The 21,038-nt window shown below is 39.2% G+C and overlaps 1 protein-coding gene across 2 annotated transcripts; it reads left to right on the forward strand.

Annotated features, from left to right (window-relative positions):
- The first annotated feature begins 6,232 nt into the window (after window positions 1-6,232).
- On the forward strand, window positions 6,233-20,438 carry tmtopsb (teleost multiple tissue opsin b). Of its 2 annotated transcripts, none has more exons than XM_026938005.3 (4): window positions 6,233-6,796; window positions 9,146-9,474; window positions 13,994-14,227; window positions 18,437-20,438. In XM_026938005.3, exons 1-4 carry the CDS (start codon window positions 6,433-6,435, stop codon window positions 18,692-18,694), a joined length of 1,185 nt encoding a protein of 394 aa, XP_026793806.1. In that variant the 5' UTR covers window positions 6,233-6,432; the 3' UTR covers window positions 18,695-20,438. The 2 variants fall into 2 exon arrangements, with proteins under 2 accessions (XP_026793806.1, XP_026793807.3); XM_026938006.3 differs by having other exon boundaries at window positions 18,445-18,667.
- Window positions 20,439-21,038: the final 600 nt, after the last annotated feature.

Consider the following 21,038-nt stretch of genomic DNA (forward strand, 5'->3'; position numbering starts at 1 on the left):
TGTTGATTAGTTTTCTATAACAGCAGCTCTGACAGTAGCGCAGCTTTATATTAATGCGCTCGCTCTAACACGTTATCGTTTCCATAGTAACAGCTCGGTCACGGGGACGTGTAGAGCGGATGCTCCACTGATAATAAACAGATTAAATAAACCACTGATATGGTGGAGTTTGCTGTAAGGAGATGTTTATTTAACTTGTATGGAAGGAGTCTCCAGTGTCAGCACTTTGTAACAGTCGGAGGTAAAGCTGTAAATTGAAGTTTTCTGACATCTTCAGCACAGAGAAGTTTACACTCTGAGAAGCTGGTGAGGAAACAGCTGTTTATAGCAGCTATATGATAACTATGAACTTGTCTCATGGACATTCCACAACATTAAATATAACTATAAATGGGTAAAAAGTATGATGTGTTATTCTTTAATTAATTAAAATAGTATTTGTAATTGCTGTGGTATAAGACTAATGAAACAGTTTGGAACAGTATTTTACAGAGAGAGAGAGGGAGAGAGGGAGAGAGAGGGAGAGAGAGAGAGAGAGAGAGAGAGAGAGAGAGAGAGAGAGAGGCACACAAAATTTATTAGTTACATAAAACATCCATAAAATCCATTGTGTTTCTAGTTAAAAGTTGATTTTTTTCATGTAACTAAATGAATTTATTCTGATTAATCATAATAGCTATAAATTGTAAATAAGTTTAAATAAATGATAAAGGTTAGTTCTGAACTGATTCATGATATAATGTGTCATAAAAAATTCATTTAACTAAATGAGAGCCATGTGACAGGACTGGCACAGAGCAAAAAAAAAAAACAAAAAAACACTGAGATAAAGATGGAGACAGGAGTGACATTTGCCTTTAACCTTCATGTCTCCATTAATTAACTGGGGAGGTGTGAGGTTTTTTGTGTTAAAGCGCAGCGTGGCGATGTCAGGACATTCTCCGCACTACAGGTGGCTCTTCTCAAGATAAGAACACAGCGCTGGTTTGAAGGCATGCTCACCTATCAGTGTTCATTTTCACACAGAAACTGATAAGTGAATGTCACCGAGACGCTCTCTCTGCCGCTCTCTCTGCCGCCAAGATGAAAAGCGCACAGCAAGCTCATTTACTCTGAAAGCTCTTATTGAAGTTATATCTGAAGTCAGAACTGAAATTAATTTAGCTGCAAGCAGCACGCTGGATCCTAACAGGAAGCGTTCATCCGTTCACACCGTCACTGTGGCTGTTCCTCCACGCCGAGGCTGAGGAACTGGCTCTGTGTGCGTCAGGGCCCAGGAGTGCTTCTCAAAGTGCTTCTCTTTCCACCTTGCAGCATAATCTGCTTTTTTTCCTGTAAGTGTGAGACCAGACATTGCAAGTGTGAAAAGCTTTCAGTTATCTCCTGAGGCAGGTTTTTTTGTTTACGCATGATGACTTTTAGACTAGTCTCATCCCATTGCGTGGGTTTTATTACGGATCACTGATGAATGTAGGAACTTTGAACATAAAAGCAGCAGGATTGCGCAGAATCGCCAGCCTTCATGACCACCTGAACAATAAACATATAAATTGAAAAAAACACAAGCGATGTGTAATATTTTGAGCTTAAACATACAGAGTCCCTGTATAGTTGGTTATTTTAACACAACGTTAATTTAAGTTTTTTCCGGTAAAAGTTTTTTTTTCTTGTAAAATGATCAAGGTTGGAGACACTTATAGAGGATCTTGGATATTCAACATTTCGAGCTCCTGTATATCTTCAGGTTTGTGCACGTGGACGTCGTCTTCAGTTCACAGTTTTCAACAGGCTTCAAATCTGGAGACTGAGACGTTTGTTGCAAGAATCATTTTGTGTCTTGCAATCAAGTGTGTACTGAAAGTTTAATCTAGGCTGAGTCTTAACCTCCTTGCAGAGGTAACCAGCCTTTGGGCTAAAACATCCCGGTATTTAGCCGAATTTATGATGCCATCAATGTTCACAAGAGCTGCAATACCTCACTGAGTGAGACGCAGTGAGACACTGAGGCACGGTGAGGAAATGTCGGAAATCTGGTGGTCGGAACCTGAACAGAGAGACAGAGGCCTGTAATTGGCTCTGAATTCATTAGATTTGACTCCACCCACTATTTTACTTTGAGTTTTAGGTAGAAGCTCTGGAGATCCTGGTGCTTTTACATTTACATTTACATTTATGGTATTGGGCAGATGCTCTTATCCAGAGCGACTTACAGAAGTGCTTTGAAGTCTTTGAAGTTTTTGTTTTTGTTTTTTTAAGTGCTAATTTAAGTACTTTAGGAAAACCTAAGTCGTTTGGAGACTGTGCAGTGACTCAGCTGTTCGGACATCTAGGGGAAGTTCATTCCACCTCCTCGGTGCCAGAACAGAGAAGAGTCTTGATGCAGGTCTTCCTTGTACCCTGAGAGATGGAGGGATCCGTCGAGCAGTGCTAGAGGATCGGAGGGAGCGTGGTGCAGTGAGAGGTGTGATAAGAGCTTTGAGATAAGTGGGTGCTGGTCTGTTTTTGGCTTTGTAGGCGAGCATCAGTGTTTTAAATCTGATGCAGCAGCTACAGGAAGCCAGTGGAGGGAGTGCAGCAATGGGGTGGTGTGGGAGAACTTAGGAAGGTTGAACACTAGTCGTGCAGCTGCATCCCAAGGTTGTGTGCAGTGACCGAAGGCGAGATCAGAGAGTCGTCCAGGGAGATCACAAGATCCTGAGATGGGGATGAATCACCTGGGATGCAGAGCAGTTCAGTTTTGCTGGGATTAAGTTTCAGCTGATGAGCTGCCATCCATGATGAGATGTCTGCCAGACATGCTGAGATCTGAGCAGAAACATGTGTCTGAGGGAAGGAGACGATGAGTTGAGTGTCATCTGCATAGCAGTGGTATGAAAACCCATGTGAGGATAAAACCTCACAGAGAGATTGAGTATAGAGGGAGAACAGGAGAGGACCAAGTACTGAGCCTTGTGGGACACCAGTGGAGAGTCTGCGAGGAGCAGATGTGGATCCCGTCCATGTCACCTGATACGACCAACCCTCCAGGTAGGAAGCAATTCTGGTAGGAATTCAGTCTGTTTTCAGTTTTTTTTAAAGGATTATCATTAATAAATCTGGGCCTGAATAGTGCTAGTATGATTCTTATTTTTTTATTACAATCGCAAATCTTTTTGCAAATTTTTTATGGCAGTCTCTCCCATACAAAACCCGCTGTCAGTAACGACACTCAGCTTTTCTCTGCTCGGTGTTATTCTTGGCTCTTGTTATTCAGGGCTCATCTTGGGACACTTTATTGTAGTTAATAACTATGCAGTGCTGCGCAGTGGGAGTCCTGAACACGGGCAGCTCAGGATGAAAGGACACCGTTGATGAAAATATGAAGTGACAGATACACGGAGGAGAAGAAAAGAGCTTCTGTGGTTTCTGAAATATTAGAAGGGAGACTTTAGTGGACACAAGAGACGACTGTCTTTTACACACAGCAGTTTGAACATACAAATTAAATCAGAGATGCTTTGACTGTTCAGAAAGGCTTTGGGCATTTTCATTTTCTTTTGCCATTTCAATCTTATTGAAGGTTAGAGAACTTCATTTTCTCTACTGCTTTTAGGTAAAACAAACACAGAATTGAGATGGCACTGTATCGTAATTAAACATCGAACGTTTTTTCATTTCTTAATGAAAATTGTCTAATGGTTTCCACCAGTTCAATCAGTATACTATTATTATTATTATTTACTTGCTTCAAGAATTCAATTAAAATAAATCAATAAACCACAAATGTCAATATCAGAGACCGGATTCCTTTGGACCCTCCAACAGTTCATTACAAAAAATCTGGCTTAAAGGTTTCCATCAGGGATTTTCTGGTTATTATTAAACGCCACCAGAATCCAATAGGACATTCTGTGGTGGGTAAATGAATTCCATCAGAATAAAATTAGACAAGGATCATCAGGAACAACATGTTCCATTGAACTGCCATCGGAAATACATTAGAACCCATTAGGAGCCATTAGACATGTCTAAATGTTTTTAATGATTTTTTCAGCAGGGAATTCAGTCGTCATATAAAATAACACTCCCGTGTTCGTGCTCCTTTTCTAAATTTTATGTTTGAGAGTAAAGAGTTTCACGTTTTTCAGATGTCATTTTCTCACATGAATAATTCTTTTCCACACATGATCAGATATTATTCATACGATGATGTGAAGTTCACGTGTGCAATTTTACGGTTTAATGTGGTCGAATATATTTCTCACATGTTCTTCACATAATTATTTGTGATTTTTTCCGTGAGGGGAACGAGTACAAGATGTCTTTAAACAGATAACACAAAAGGGAAAGGTTTAGCGATGGATTGCTCTCTGTGAGTAAAATATAGTGTATTGTTTAAAAGTATACATTTTCATATTTTTTTCTTTCTTTTTTCTTTTATTATTTATCTTACAAAATGCAGCAGAGGCATTCTTTTCCCTTAATCCTTTTTTTCTCCATGTTCTCCCAGGGTGCCAATAATTATGGATCTGCCTGTATTGATTTTTCTTTTTCTTAAAGAGGCATTTGGACTGTTATGTGACTGTTATTGTAGATGAATCATTCAATCCATTCAGCCGTGTACAATCTGATGCTTGGACAAATAAAGGAGAAATGATGACAAAATAATGGCACCCTTTATCTGTTGCATTCCTCTGCAATTTAGTGCTGATGCATGACACAAACAAAAGCTCTGTTGTATACACCTGATTCGTTGTAATGATTATAGTCATTAAATGAGTCGTATTTGGCTGTGTTTTTAGACAGACCATAATTCAGGGGTTTTGACACTGAGTATAAACACTGTGCCTGCTGTTCTGTCTTGTCTTGATAGTGTTTATATGACTGAGGCTGAAATATTCCTATAAAAACTGGGAAGTACAAGAATCAAGAATCACCTAACATTTAGCTCACAAGGAAATTGGCATGATTTTTGCAGAACATGTGCAGAGCACGTGTTTAATATTTTACTCCACATCTGCAGGAAGCTTCACTGCACCAGGAACTACATTCATCTGAATCTGTTCTTCTCCTTCATCCTGAGATCTGTAGCCGTGTTGACGAAGGACGCCATTTTATTTTCTTACAGTGAGAACACACAGTGTGACAAAACATCCCTCACTGCTGAGCTGATGTACACTGTATGGCTAAATAATTATGGACACCTGACCATCACACCCATATGTACGTGTTGAACGTCTCATTCCAGATTTATTCCCCGTGTGTTTGCTGTTATAATGAGCTCCACTCTTCTGGGAAGCTTTCCACTAGATGTTGGAGCGTGGCTGTGGGGATTTGTGTTCATTCAGCTACAAGAGCATTAGTGAGGTCAGGCGCTGATGTTGGGATGTCAAGGAGGTCTGGGGTTCAGTCGGTGTTCCAGTTCATCCCAAAGGTGTTCAGTGGGGTTGAGGTCAGGGCTCTGTGCAGGACACTCGAGTTCTTCCACTCCAACCTTCACACATGTCTTCATGGAGCTCGCTTTGTGCACAGGGGCATTGTCATGCTGGAACAGGTTTGAGCCTCTCAGTTCCAGTGAAGGGAAACTGTAAAGCTACAGCACACAGAGACGTTCTATACAACTGTGTGCTTCTGACTTTGTGGGAACAGTTTGGGGAAGAAGCACATATGGGTGTGATGGTCAGGGGTGCACATACTTTTGATCATTACATATACATATGTGTATAAACACACACACAGAGTCATCTTCTGAGCCACTTTTCAAATGCATTGAATTAATGAGAGCACAAAATAACTTCCCATGGTCACCAACCCCGAGGTCTGTCAGAGCTGCTGTGATAGAAGATTAATCAACACCTTCTGACCATCACGTGACTTCTTCATCTCCTGCGCTCTGTAATTAACCCTTACTGTGTGTAATTAACTCGATCCTCCTGTAGTGTTGGATGAACCGTTTCCCTGCTCAGAGAAAACAATCTCCGGTGTGTAGAAGTGACTCACTGAACTCTCTCTGAAACGGATTTTCTATATTTATAGTTAAAAAGGTGTGATTTAACAGAGCGAATATGTATAAAGGTCACGCTCGTTAACTGCAGGTTCGTTTTAACCGGTGTGTGTGTGTGTGTGTGTGTGTCTCTGTGTGTGTGTGTGTGAGCGCGCACACGTCAGGTGGGTGGGAGAGCGCGCGCTCAGGGGGAGGGAGCGTCAATAAAATCCGTTTCGGTCCGATAAATGGGGTATAAAGAGACTGAGCTCCATCATGAGCTCCATCCTGCGTATTTAATGTGATTAAATAACTTTAGTGAGGAATTAATGAGCAATTAACACCAGGTGAAAGTGAAGTACAGTGAGTCACGCGCAGCTCCACAGGTAGTGCTTCTGGAGTTATTTGTTTGTTTGTTTGTTTGTTTGTTTGTTTTTATTTGTTAATTAATGCGGTCTCCTTGATGGATCATGGATTACTCCAGTGCAGTGCTCGCGTCCAACTTGAGCCGGAGCTGCGCCTCGTGCGCCCACGCCAGCGGCGGTCACGCGCACTCGGAGCGCGATCTGAGTCCCGCCGGTCACGTGGTGGTCGCCGTGTGTCTCGGCTTCATCGGCACGTTCGGCTTCGTGAACAACGCGCTCGTGCTCCTGCTGTTCTGCCGTCACAAGCCGCTGCGCTCGCCGATCAACTGCATGCTCGTGAGCATCTCGGTGAGCGACCTGCTCGTGTGCGTGCTCGGGACGCCGTTTAGCTTCGCCGCGAGCGCGCGCAGACGGTGGCTGATCGGTGCGCACGGCTGCGTGTGGTACGGCTTCATCAACTCCTTCCTCGGTAAGATCTCACCTGAGCTTCATGATCAGGAGCTTCATGATCAGCCTGATCTCACCTGTCTCATTCCTGCAGATCATTTATCCTCCATCACCCTGCTGTGTCCGCTCGGGGTGCCAAAACTTTAGTTATTTAGATTTACCATCAATAAATACCATCTTTATAAGTGCAGTGTAAGTGTTAGGAGCCGAAGAACCCTTACATATCCACAGAACCCTTGAAGAAACTTCTTGTTTCTCTAAGTGTGTGTATTGAGTGAGCACCTGTGAACTACAGACTGTTATCTTCTTCTTAAAATCTGGAGCCGGTCAGATTGAACATACACTCACAAAGATGCAGAACCTTCTAGGGTTCTTTAGTTGTCCTTCTAGAGGAACCCTGCAGCCTAACAGTAAGGCTTGGAAGGAGAACCTTTTAGGAGGCTAAGAACATTTAATTATCCAATCATTTCTTAAAGAACCACTGAAGAACCTTTTATGGAACCTTTTTGTCCTAAGAGAGATTTGAACCTCACACTTTCCCTTTCTGATGGGAAAACACTCAGCTGTAGGGTTCTAGATCCATCCTTTAAGCGTTCCCCCTGACGGATAACAGAACTGCTAATGGTTCTGAAGTGTTATGAAGGGCTTACGTAGGTGTCATGTAGCTTTATGAGCATTAGTCTTAAAGAGAAGAGTCATGTCGCAGCGTTGAGGATGAAAACAGCAGCCGCCGCTCTTCACTGAAACTCACGTGATATTCCTCCAGACACGCAGCTGTGTACAGTGAACTTCAGTAGTTACTGCAGATGTAGTAAAAGTTAAGCGTTGCTTCTGTGGACACACACCGTTTCAGAGAACCCACATGTTGTGGTTCTTTGTCAGCTGTGTGAGTGAAGAACATGTCAGTGTGTCACAATTCAGCACATCAGTATTCAGATTTCAGAAGTAGCTACAGACTTATTCAGAAGTTCAGTGAGTGTTACACACAGGGGGCGGAGTTTGACTAAAACAGAGGCGTGTCTCAGTTACACTTATTTTTCTCCAGTGAGGAGCAACAGTGATTAATGTGATAGCTGCAGTTAGCACTATTCATGCAGTAATATATTAGATTTATTTCTCATATATATACATATACATATATACATATATATATCATATTAGTCTTTGTATTTTTCATTTTTAAATTGTCTTTTGCTTTTATGTTACATGATATTACATTTGACAGCAAAGAAAAAAACATGAAAAAAAAACAAAACAAATGTCCTTTTTCAGTTCACACTAATTTTGTGGTCTGGACATTATTCTAAAACGCCGTCTCAGACCTCGGAGGTCTTAACGACACGCAGGTGATTTTAATAATCTGAATGTGGAGCTCATAAAATCCACTTAAGCAGCTGCATAACCCGACTCTGAATACCAGGAACTTTCCTCACATACACTGAGGCAACTTGTGGACGCTGGGAACACGGCTCAGTACGAGCAGCTGTGGATGGAGATGTTTTGTAACCTGCTGTAATCAGTGAGACATTAACGAGCGTTAACGAGCGATGGTAATCGATGCTGTAGAGTGGCTCTTCACATTGTTTCACTGATTAACTCATTTTATTGCATTGTGTTTCGTGTATAATAACGAGTCTGAAAAGCTTTTCTCAAGAGTTTAGCCACTTCACATTCAAGTACCATCATAGAAATTTCAGTTTTAAAGTTTATGAACAAAAATAGATGAATTAAGGTGAATGCTGATGTTTTTAACTCTTTAATCTTGTGTTTCTGAGCAGATGATGAGGGCTTGTTTTCATGGCAGCCAGCGCGCTTCTCCGATTGTAATTTAAGGCATGAACAGAATTAGGTTAATCCGAGCGCATCAAACACTCACACACTCCTACAGAACTTCACACTGAAAATAAGTTTATAAAGTGAGCAACAACGTTTCTGTATAAAAAGTCAACTGACAGTTTATATATTTGCATATACTAATAATTTAGGGTCGCTAAGGCAATTTTTTTCCCTGAGGTTTCTTCACATGTGAACGTGTGTAAAACGTGATGTGAAGGTGTTAGGAAGCACTAATCCCTCTGCTCGCACCCTGTCCATCGATCTTCTCATTTCTGGATCCGTTTCTCCTTCAGAAGGAAATGAGATGAACTAAACTTCAGATACATAACTACAAATAGGAGAAAATAGAACAAAGTATATAATAAATGACAAGATTTAGTGTAACCATGAGCTCTTCTCCTTCATCCAGCAAGTCATTTTGCCCAAAAATTTAGAAAATGTTTCAGTAAATGAACTTTATGAACTGTACTCCAAAGATTGTGTTGGAGGCGCACACTGATGACATCATGACCTTCCCTCTCTCTTGTTGGTGTAGGTATCGTGTCTCTGATCTCATTGGCTGCTCTGTCATATGAACGTTACTGCACCATGATGGGGGCCACGCAGGCCGACGTCACCAGCTACAGGAAGGTCTTCATGGGCATCGCTTTCTCCTGGATCTACTCGCTGGTGTGGACCGTGCCTCCGCTGTTCGGGTGGAGCCAGTACGGTCCCGAGGGTCCCGGTACTACCTGCAGTGTCAACTGGACCACCAAAACAGCAAACAACGTGTCCTACATAGTCTGTCTCTTCTTTTTCTGTCTCATCCTTCCGTTTGTAGTGATTGTGTACAGCTACGGAAAACTGCTGCAGGCCATCAAGCAGGTGAGATTACTGAGCTTCTGTGACTGGAAAAATTAGACACTCTGATGATTCTGTAGCATTATACACTCATTAATATGCAAATACTTGTTTTCTAAATGCTTAGCCTATAATAAATCATAAATGTTTGGTATAGATGAAAAAATGATGCACATTTAGAACCCTTCAGTGTAAAGGGCAGGCTGCCACACCCCCGAGCCGCCACCAGAGGGAGACAGAGAGGAATCGCAGTGATTAGTGCTAATGAGCTCCACCTGTGACTGGTCTGTTTAAGGGCCGCTTACAGGTTCCTCAAACTCTCAGTCTTAACTTCACACTGTGAGGAAAAGACTAAGCTGGTATCAATATTTTGAAAACTAGCGCTCTACTCTAGACTTTCTTCTGCGCTGGGTTGGCCTTGCCTTGTCAACTTGGGCATCTTTTTGATTCTTCAGGTTCCTTCTCTTGGAGAAAAGAAAAAAACTTTTGTTTCCTGGTTAGCTTTCTGTAGAGATTCTATTTTGTTCTTATTCTCTGTTTCTTTGTTGTGGTTGCTGTAGAGCGATTGTCAGGCCTCATACCTCTTAAGCCCCTCTTGTTTCAGTCCTCCTTGTGGTGCACTGCTAACACGCTCACTTTCTAATCCAGAGCTTCTTATACTGAAGCCTGGGCTTGAATCTGGTGTGGAGTTCATCACCAGGTTACATTAAGGTTTCTTCTGTTGTTCCTCTGAGGTTGTTCTCCTGAAGCTTCCATGTCAGAAAGGGTTCCAAGTAGAACCTTTTAAGAGTCTAACAACACTTTAATGAACACTTTAATTCTTGAGGAGACCCTTTAAAACACTGATACAAATGTAGAACCCTTAAGAGTTTTTTCAAGGGAACTCTTAATTATTCTACATAGAAAAAGAGGCTAAGAGTGACACTAGGCGAGTAGGAAGCTAAGAACCCTTAATTATCCAATGAACGCTTGAAGAACCCTTTTTGTTAAGAGTGCACCCAGAGCTAAACGTTAAATTCCTGACAGGTTCTTGATATTAAGAAGAAAATTAGCAATCATTTGGAGTTTGTAGCACACACTTACTCACTTACTTACACTTTGAATCACTACTGTAATCACTATTCAGGTATTTTGTGACTCTCATGCGAGCAGCAGTGAGACATACGTACGTTATTCAGTATAATCATCAGAAGGCAGAAGCAGTAAGGTTACACATGCACGTCATGTGAGCAACTTATTTCATATCAGTTGTACATCGCTGGACTTTACACCAACAAAAATGAGACTCAAAAAAAAAAAAAATACACATCAGAAAACTCTCAAACAGCTTCTCTTCAGAAGGTGCTGGAACAGTGAAACACTCATGGTTTTAAAAAGGAAGCTGGAAAGGTTTGAAACTTTCAAGGAAGTGCAGCATTTCAGATTCATGGCCATGATCTTCTCCACGTCTCCAATGTGAAGGAAAAGGTGTAAGCTGTCGAGTGGCTCTCATTCAGAATCATGACCTCAGAGGTTCTGAGTGGCTTTTAAGCTGGAAAATTGACTCTGTGAAGCATTAAAACTATTTTCTTGTCCACAAACAATACAGCACCTGTTGGGAGAACATTAGAATGCTCACAAACATCACAGGGAGTGTGTTGCGTGCTGAAATGCCGCAGAATGAAAATCTATTCACATGTAAAAAGAAGCGATTTTTGCCTCCCGGTTTTGGCCATGATTGAAACTGATTGAAAAGGAAATAAAAAAATTGCAGCCGTAAACACTGACCTTCCAGTACCACTGACCGGGTTTTTTTCCCTCTGCTGTGTTTTGTGGTATTAATGAAGCACACTGGTGCGTGAAAAGCAGCTTGTCTTCATGTTCCTGGGAAAGAAGATCTCATTTTGGATCACACATAGCTGAACAAAACAAATGAGATAGGTCACAGGTCACCTCATATCTGACCTGCTTCTAGCACCTGAACACAGAGGAAGTCTTGAAAATGGTCTCATTATTGTTCCTCGCTCTCTCTGAGGGTTCGTAAGGGGAGAACGTTGCCCCGGTGGTGCACTGAGATGGAATATGAAAGAAGGACGAGTGCTAAAGGTGATGAACGGCTGTGAATTTTAATGCTGGTGTTAGAGTTCACCTGAGAGCTAGCATTGTGTGCTAAACAGAATTGTTCACAAAATCACCTGCGTAACTTTTTATCCGCTAGGGGACAGAAGTCACGGCTAATTAGTCAACTTGTCATCTTTTCCATAGTTAAAGTATGACCTGTTTCAGGACATTTCTATTTTTCAGCTGTTTCTCACCCTTACCAGCCGTACACAGGAGTGAGGGAGGTTCAGCTCCATCAGTGAGGGAAAAGGGCAGATTTCATATTCGATTTATTTGACAAACTACAGACATTAAATAATTGTTTCCCGTCTGTCAGAAAGCTCCATCATTTTAAATCATTCAGCTACATCATTCAGAGCGTTTAATCCCTCACGCTAACGGCTATCTGAGGAATTTCTGACCGCAGTTAGCGATTGATCCGAGCCAATTACAGCAGAATCCTAGTGTGAGATCAGATTAACACCAAGCTGCTGCTTCTTCCTCCTAAATGATGATGTGTGTAATGAGAGAGAGGGAATACAGTACTGAGCAATCAGTCGATCTGTTACTTCATTAGTTAATTATATTCACAGTTATACTTTATATTTGCACTTTGTTTATAATCGCACTATCCGGTGTGATTTCCCTTTTGAGTCTGGTTCTGGTTCCTCTCAAGGTTTCTTCCTCACAATTCATTAATTACTGGGGATTTGATGTAACTTACACATTTTACCTTTTTTCCTTAAGTCTTTTTTAAAGAGTAGTTAATGAAAATTTGTTTATATAAAATGAATGCAAATGCTTATTTTTAAAAATATCACTTGGTGTTTAGACTTTCATTCCCTCACAAGCCAAATAGTTTTCATAAAGACCTGTAATTCCTAATAACGACACATTTAATGAGTTCAGTATCAGACATTTCTTCTTTATCACAAGTAACAAAACAGATCACAAGGTGAAAGGATAATAAATTGTGTTATTGTGTTAAATTGTGTTACTATCTCATGCTTCATGCTTATTCTGTGTTCCAATCTCTCACTAGCCGATGTGATACCAGTATTGTAAAAAATATTTAGAAATACAGAGAACTGGTGTTATTCCTCAAAAAGCTTGGCTCTGTTCTGTAATCGTGCTCAGGCTCAGGTTTATTACTTATTTTCTGCCCTGATTTTATTATTTCATTTGCTGGTTCAGTTTACTTTGCTGTTTATGTGAACGTTTATACAGTTCTATCTTCAGCCTCAGCGTTTAGTGACACAAGCTCGGTCAGAAAGTCGATTCATTTTACAAATTTCTGCAGTTTTCCTAATAGGTTCAAGTCTTTGAAAGATATTTATAGTGATGTATAAGAAGCTCGCATCATCTCTCATTCCATACAGCTCTTTATATTTCCCCATAAAGACTCAAAACTGAAAAGCTAAAAGCAATGAACTTTCCACGTGATGCCCTTCATCCTTTTGGTTCAGTCGCTTTTTCGCCTCCTTGAGAGATCTCACCCTTAATTGGAAGTGCAGTCACAGCTGAGCCACAAGCACAAGCTTTCTCCTGATGTTCACCTCCTCCACATCTCACCGCAGTTTCATGCCACCTGCCTCCCCGCCTCGAGTCTCTCAGCACCCCTGTGTGCTTTGTTTTTAACCTTAAACCCGAAAGAGGAGAGAACAGACAGAAGGGTTCAAAGTGGTTCAGAACAACAGGGTGCCAATTAATTCCATGTCCATCAAGAAACACACTGTTAAGTCTCAAATTGTCAAATAGCAGCATCACGCCGCAGGTGAAGGCTTTACAATGTCAAAGTGAGAGACGGAGAGAGAGAGCGAGAGAGAGAGAGAGAGAGACGGAGAGAGAGAGAGAGAGATAATTTGCTGATTATTCATAAGAAAATCACATGGGGTTTAAAAAAAGCTGCTGCCAGTGCAGATGTTTTAGACTTTATGTACCTGAGTTATACTTCTTTCCAAAAAGGTCAGAAAGGTACATCAGTGAGGAAGGAAACATTATCATGTTCTTTATGAAACTTTATAAACTTGGTTGATAAAATAGTTTATTTTATACTCCTACTCACTGTTGAATTCTGGATTGTGATTGGTCAGAAGGTGTTGATTAGTTTTCTATAACAGCAGCTCTGACAGTAGCGCAGGTTTATATTAATGCGCTGGTTCTAATACGTTATCGTTTCTATAGTAACAGCTCATTCACAGGGACGTGTACAGCGGATGTTCCACATAAACAGATTTTTATGTAAAATTTGTTGATGGAGTGAAGTTTTCTGTAAGGAGACGTTTAATTAACTCCTTACTGATGGAAGGAGTCTCCAGTGTCAGCTTTTTGGCTTGGTGGAATTGGAGAAAGTTAGAGATGAAACCCATGAGGAGCAACTCATCGTTCCTGTGTGATGTTCCTCACTGTTTCTTTTTTACTCAACCCCTCTGTTTCCTGTTTATCATCTTTCCTGGTGATGAAGGTGATTAGGATCAACACGGCGCTGAGTCGTAAGCGTGAACAGCGGGTTCTCCTCCTGGTGGTCACCATGGTGGCATGTTATCTGCTGTGCTGGCTGCCGTACGGTATCATGGCGCTCGTAGCGACGTTCGGAGAACCCGGACTGGTCACGCCCGAGGCCAGCATCATGCCGTCTCTGTTAGCCAAAACGAGCACCGTGATCAACCCCATCATCTACATCTTCATGAACAAACAGGTGAGGGCCATCACCAAAACCTTCTACATTAATGAGAGTGTTTCTGAATCACGGACTCATAACCATCTTTATAAACACTGCTCCTAGACATTTCCTTCCAGTCCTCATAAAAAACACCAGATCCCATAAAGCTGATTGTAATCTTCAAATAAAAAACTAATTTTGACACAAAAACACGTCTTTGGAGTGAGAAAGACGCAGTTCATACTCCATGATGTGTGTGCGCGAGCTTCCGAACAGAATTCCAACCACAGTGACTTTTGTGTTCAAAAGTTTATTAATCTCTTAAAATATTAATAAATATTAATAATCAATCTTTCAATGAGAACATGCACCAAACATGTATGACTGTTTTATTTACTTTCTTTCACAGAGCTCAGAAACAAAATGTCTTCTTCCTCAGGTCGAAGAAACTTTGGTCACGTGACCTCATATAAAAACCACTCACATGAAAATGCGTATGAAATCGAGATGATCAGAATTTATCGCTCACATTTGGGTGAAAAATCTCTTGTAGAGCTTTACAAACTCAATTTCTGGTCATAACTGGGAGCACTGGGAATAAATGGGTTGATGATTACTGTTTATTTGTTGTTTATTTATCTAGTTTAAATGTAACTGTGCCTTTTATTTTCTTATTCTATAACTTTATACAAATAATTCATCAAACTGAAGTTATAAAATTGTGAGTATAAATACATACTGAGTTTTTTTTGTTTTGTTTGTTTTTTCCCCTCTTTTCACTCGTACTTTAAATTTCACATGAATGTTTACACCTGTGCACAATGAATATCAGTTCCATCATACAGGCAAGAACATTTTTTCCCTCTTCGGTGAAATCTCGTGCATCATCCTGTGCTAAAGCTCTGCCGCGGACTGTAAGACATTTGTCCGAAGTCTTCGTGGAAGACGTCAAGTCCACTGTATGTCATTTTCAGTCTTCAATTCCTCCCAGCCCGTAACCTTGGTAACCGTGAGTTGAGGCGAGTTGAAGACTTAAAGTGCTGTACAGAGTCGAGTGTCAGCCTTCTCTGGAGCAGGGACGAAAAATGAAAAGAGAAGAGGAAGAGAAAAACAGAGATTTTTCCTGCTTTAGGAACAAGCTGGTGAGTAAATCTGGTGCCAAGAGCCGTCATGGTGTCGATAATCACACCGATTTTTACTTTCCATCATTTACCACCACTGAGAGACAAACTTTCAGGCACAATAATGTGGTGCTCTTTATTTTAGAGCTCTTTATTTTATTTTAACTGTGGTGCTCTTTAGGATATTTTAGAGATGACACTGGAAAACTTATTTAGATTTTGATTTAGAATGGGGAAAAAACTTAACAGAGTTGCAGGACTTTCCGGTTCCTGTGTCTGTTTCACATCACAGAAGAGCACGTGAAAAGCACGAGGAGGTTCTCTAACACCAAATGATTAATAAAAAAAAAAAAAATACGCTGTAACTTATCAAAGTTAAAATAAGTCTCTGAAATATTTATTCTCATGAGACATGGTGAGTGTTTTAAAGGCAGCGAGCAACTCAAAATAAATATTTTAATCCTAGTAAAAATTGCCCATGATGTCGTTCTTGCAGCATGTACGAGACACGAGAGGGAAAAATATTATGATCATTTTTGCTACTCGTCATAAAGACGGAACATCAGTAAAACCAAACTAACGTCTTGTTGAGTTAACCTTTGTGATGTAAGGGTGCACAAACTTTTGCACTGTATGTAACCAATTTATAATAAAGCCACTAGAGCGGTTATATAGAATGTGTAGATGTTTAATGTTCCTCCACTTCTGACAGAAGTAACCATAATTGCTTATCTAGTCTTCTGTTCCTCTCGTATGTGAATGTTCTGAGGGCAAGAAAATGCTCCAGGTTGTAATTATTCTGTGTTTTGTCCTTAAAATGTGGATTATGTTCAATAAAATACCTGTTTGGTTGGAGCCATTAACCATAGCGAAGTAGTGATTAAATGTCGTACTGATGTGTGCACGAGTATCCATGTGCTAAACCTTTTTCTGGATCATTTCTCTCCACGTGATAATCGTTGACGTCACACACACACACACACACACACACACACACATCATTAGTTCCTCAGGGATATACTCTAGGAACAAAACGATTTTTCACTTGAAGGATTTGGTTCTGTTTGGCTCTTTAAATTTCTGATTAGAATTACTGAGTTCTCCTAGGATTTCACACCGCTAGTTTATATTTATATATTTATGTATATTTATAGTGTTAAGTAGATGACTTTATTATCCTGAGCAACTTACACAAGTGCTTATAGTTTCTTTATCATCTTGCTGGTACAAATCGTCAGGACTTTAAGGCGCTGCACATCTCTGAGTCTGAATCAGAGCTAAATTGATTCATTTGCTGTTTGATTTGGTTTCACACTTAATGTAATTATTATTTTCCTCGTAAATGTCCTTGCAAAGCTCTTTCATTCATTACCGAGTGCACATAGAAATCGCAAAAAAACACCTGAACACAGAGAACACTGAGCAATAAATGATTAGATAATTATATAAATAACAAGAAGTCTTCAGCTCTTTTATTTTTTTTTTCTTTTTGTTTCTTTTGTTGCTCTAAATCTCCAGAACAGATGGCATTACTGCAGTGTTACAGCTCTGTCCTTTGGCTCAGTTTAGCAGCTCTCTAAACCTCTTACATCCATTGCTCATGTCCATTAGAGCTAATTAAATCCTTCTAAATAAATTAAATCCTTCTAAATCCTTTTAAGATGCAAACACATGTCACAGAAGTGGGACTGTCAGTAGTGCATCTTTTTTTCCTTTACGTTTGTGTGTTTAAACATCCAACTTAAACACCCACAAAAAAATAAAATCCAAGTTGATTTACTAACAGAATCTGTGATAGATTGTGTGTTTCACATGACCGAAATAACCCTTCTTGTACAGTTTTCTATGTTTTTTAGATTTCTTTATCATTAAATAAATAAATAAATAAGGAACAGACACTGTGTGTAAATTAATGCGACTGAAGGGCAAGTAATAAATTTGTGAAAGCTTATTTCATAACCATTGGAGATTTCCAACAGCATGTTAGAAATACGTCAATGTTTTTTGGAAAAAATACCACATTCATGTAAAACTTGTGTGTAAGTATAAACATGTACATCTCAGAGATGCAAAGATATCACTTTCTTTTCTGATACCGATATCGATAACCATCTGATATTTTCCTCTTTAAAATGATATTTTCTTTTATATTTTTTGGAAGCACTTCACTTTAAAAAAATCACGACTCACACAAAACCACAGCTTTTTATTCAGTTAAACTCACGGACTTACACAGCAAAAATAATTAATATGATAAAAGTATAAAGTCTAAATGTAATAAAATCAATCCTAACAAAAAAAATGCAGTCAAGGCTGTTTATACGTTCATTCTTTTTTCTCCGATATCTGATCGAATACTTACGTAATGGTCGAGATATTTTAATTTTAATAGTAATGACTCTGCAGATCAGTTCACAGATTTATATTGGTTTCTTTCTGGAGTCAATGTTCATGGACTCAGATAATAAATAGAATCTCAGTTCAAAACACACACACACACACACACTGGGAATGTTTGTGTTTTGAGTTTTTGGTTCTCTTGAGAAAATGTAGTTGACTTTACGTATACATGGGTTTTGGGAGTATACTAAGTTCACTACGTTTTCACACGGGATTTTAATATCATGCATTTGTTCATTTGTGGTTTGTTTGTTTTCTCCTTCCATGCTCTGTTACTGAAAAGGCTTTTAAGGTTTCCTCCGAAGGGTTAAACTGAAGAACAGTCAACTGAGTATAATGAGTATTTGATTAGAGGATCTTCTCCTTGAATAATGAGCTGCACGTGTTCATGTGTTAATGTTGAAAATATTTTTATGATTATTATTATTTTTACCTTTTGATCATTTTGTATGGAGGTTCCGGCTTTCTGTTCCACACTACACCCTTTTTCATGATGAAGAAACTCCTTTCAGGAAATTATGTTCCACATCCACAAACTAATTCATTTACAAAACATACAAAACATCTTTTAAATGATAACCGAGGTGGAATAATAATAATAATAATAATAATAATAATAATAATAATAATAATACAGCTAACTGATGATCATATGAACCATCTCTGCACTATAACTTCTCATTAGTTTCACTCTTTTCTTCCTCGTCTGTTTGGTTTGTGTCAGTTCTACAGGTGCTTCAGAGATCTGCTCACGTGCACGTCTCCAGATCGAGGCTCACACTACGGAAACTCCTCCAAGGTCACAAAGTCTCTCAGGATATTTAGACGAGCCAACGGTCCCAACGCAGCTCCGTGCCAAGACGCCGCCTGCAATCCAGACAGCGACAAGCCGAAGAGCGGCTCCGAGCCCGAGACCCGTTCTCCAGCAGCTCCTGGAACCGTGAAGCCCGCTGTCTCTCTGATGGTCTACTACAACGGATGAGCAGATAGACAGAGACCTGGGTCACGACTTCACTCTTAATTATCCAAAGAACCCTTGATTTTTCTCAGAGTACCAAAAGCTAAAGGTTAAACACACGGCAGGTACGAAGAAGGAAATTTCATAACCTTGATTTCGTCTCTTTGTCACATTACACAAAACTGCACACACAAATAAAATAAATCATTATAGAACTCATAGTGTTTAATTCAAATACATTTATGTGATTGTAAACTAACATGATAATCCCGACTAGTGCTTTTTTATTACAATAATCCTCGTTATGTTCAGGATTATTTATGTTCAGAAATTTATCACGCTTTCTTTTGATGAAGGAACGTTGACAAAAACAAAATAACCCATGATGCATTTTTCTTCTCTACTTATCTTCAGAGATGAAGGCTTTTAAACTTCAACATAAACACTGATTCCTGTTTCAGCCTGTCCAGGGATAAGTTTTTTTTTTTTTTTTTGAAACAGAGAAATCTGCAGGTCTGGGATTTAACCGATTTTCATCAGAATTCCAGATTAAATTTCAGATTTTCTGGATCAGACAACTGATGTGGGGACCAGAAGGGTTTTAGAGTTGCACACTGAAGGAATGATTTATTCATGGAGGAAAAGAAGTGATGAAGAAGAGGAGGAAAAGACGTGATGAAGAAGAGGAGAAAAAGAAGTGATGAAGAAGAGGAGAAAAAGAAGTGATGAAGAAGAAGAGGATTTTGAGCTGAAGGACGAAATACAGGAGCATAACTACACATCTGTGTACACGACTCACAGGGACGCGTCTCTCACGTCTCATCATTTCTCTCATTAATTCACCTCACCTTCAGGAAGTCACACACACACACACACACACACACATTTTGTCCTCGGATGTCAGGAAATTAATGTATATTTATCACAATTCAGAATTTCTCAACCCGGTTCTGCTTTAGTGATCTGACACTGATGTGCTTTGGATTATAAATCATAATCGTAGGCTGCTAAGGTCAATAACATGCTTGCATAAAACTCCAGAAATATTGGCACCCTTCAAGAGAATGTGCAAAGTTTATTCAAATCTTACAACCAAGAAGTAGGAGAAACTGTAGAACTGTTCTCTAAAAAAAAAAAATCTATATGAAAATCTATAAAAAAAATCATTCAAAACCTTTTTTAAAACCCTTTATTTCAAGTCACATTGTTAATTGAAATTTTATGACATCCCTGAAGAATACTTAAAGTAAGTGCAAATTTTCATCCTTAATTTCTTTTTATTTTAATTGATCTCAGTCTCAAGAAGATAGTACTTCACTAAATATTAATTATGGGGTGTCAATACTTTTGAATACAGTGTTTTGCAGGCAAATAATGCCCTAGATTCTAAACTGTGTGTGTGTGTGAAATGTGTGGTGAAATATTCTTTTAAAAAAAAAAAAATTGTTGTTTACTAAATTTCTCTCAGTAGAAACTCAGTTTGTCTCACCTTTGAGGTTTCGCCTAATATTTGTGGAGGTGCCAATAATTTTTAAACCAGTTTTTAAAGAAAATAATCACTACTTATATTTCAAAACTTACAAAACTTTTTATTTTTGAAAAATGTTTTAAAATCCTTTAAAACATTTTAAATGAATACAGTATGTCTAACGTCAGTATATTTCGTTACATGCATTATTTAATTTACATGGGTTTATTTTTTTGCATATTTTCATGAAGGGTGCCAATACTTCAGGAGTTCAGGAGAGATACAAGCTGGTGAGTTATTAGTCACATGATCTCTGTCAATGAAACGGCAGATAAAGGATTTAATAAAATCCCTCATTTAATATTTAATTAATTTGTTTAATTAATTAATCAGTTATCAAGAATTACTCATTTACTTTGAACGAGTCATGATTATGAAACATTTCTAAGCTAACATTAAAGCTTTGTGTATAAGATTAGCAGAGGAAAAAAGTTGTATCTTCATCCGGTCAATTATTTCTGAAATTTTTGCCTTTTTTAAGTCAGATTTTCTTTAGTTATTGTTTAGTTTCCGTTGTGGAAAAAACCAAGTCCCTGAAAATTTCTCAATTTCTGTTTTGTTTTTGTTTTCATTTTTGTCAAAAATGACACCGATTCTCCTGCAGAGATTGAAATATTTAATTGCAAGAATATTTTAGATTTAGAATTTAAGAAAAATGTCATTTTAAGAATGTTAAGGTTGTTGAGAAAAGCTGTGCAGGGAGTGAATCCGTCACGTCGGTGCTGTTAGAGAGATTGGTTTCAGGAGGTTTTTGTGTCTTGGGTTAAAGGTGATTCCTTTTAACCTGCAGTCATTTATAGAATCCATTTTAGCACGTAGACGAGGCCTGTCGTCATGGCA

This window comes from Pangasianodon hypophthalmus, chromosome 22, assembly GCF_027358585.1.
Source record: "Pangasianodon hypophthalmus isolate fPanHyp1 chromosome 22, fPanHyp1.pri, whole genome shotgun sequence".
Lineage (NCBI taxonomy): Eukaryota > Metazoa > Chordata > Actinopteri > Siluriformes > Pangasiidae > Pangasianodon > Pangasianodon hypophthalmus.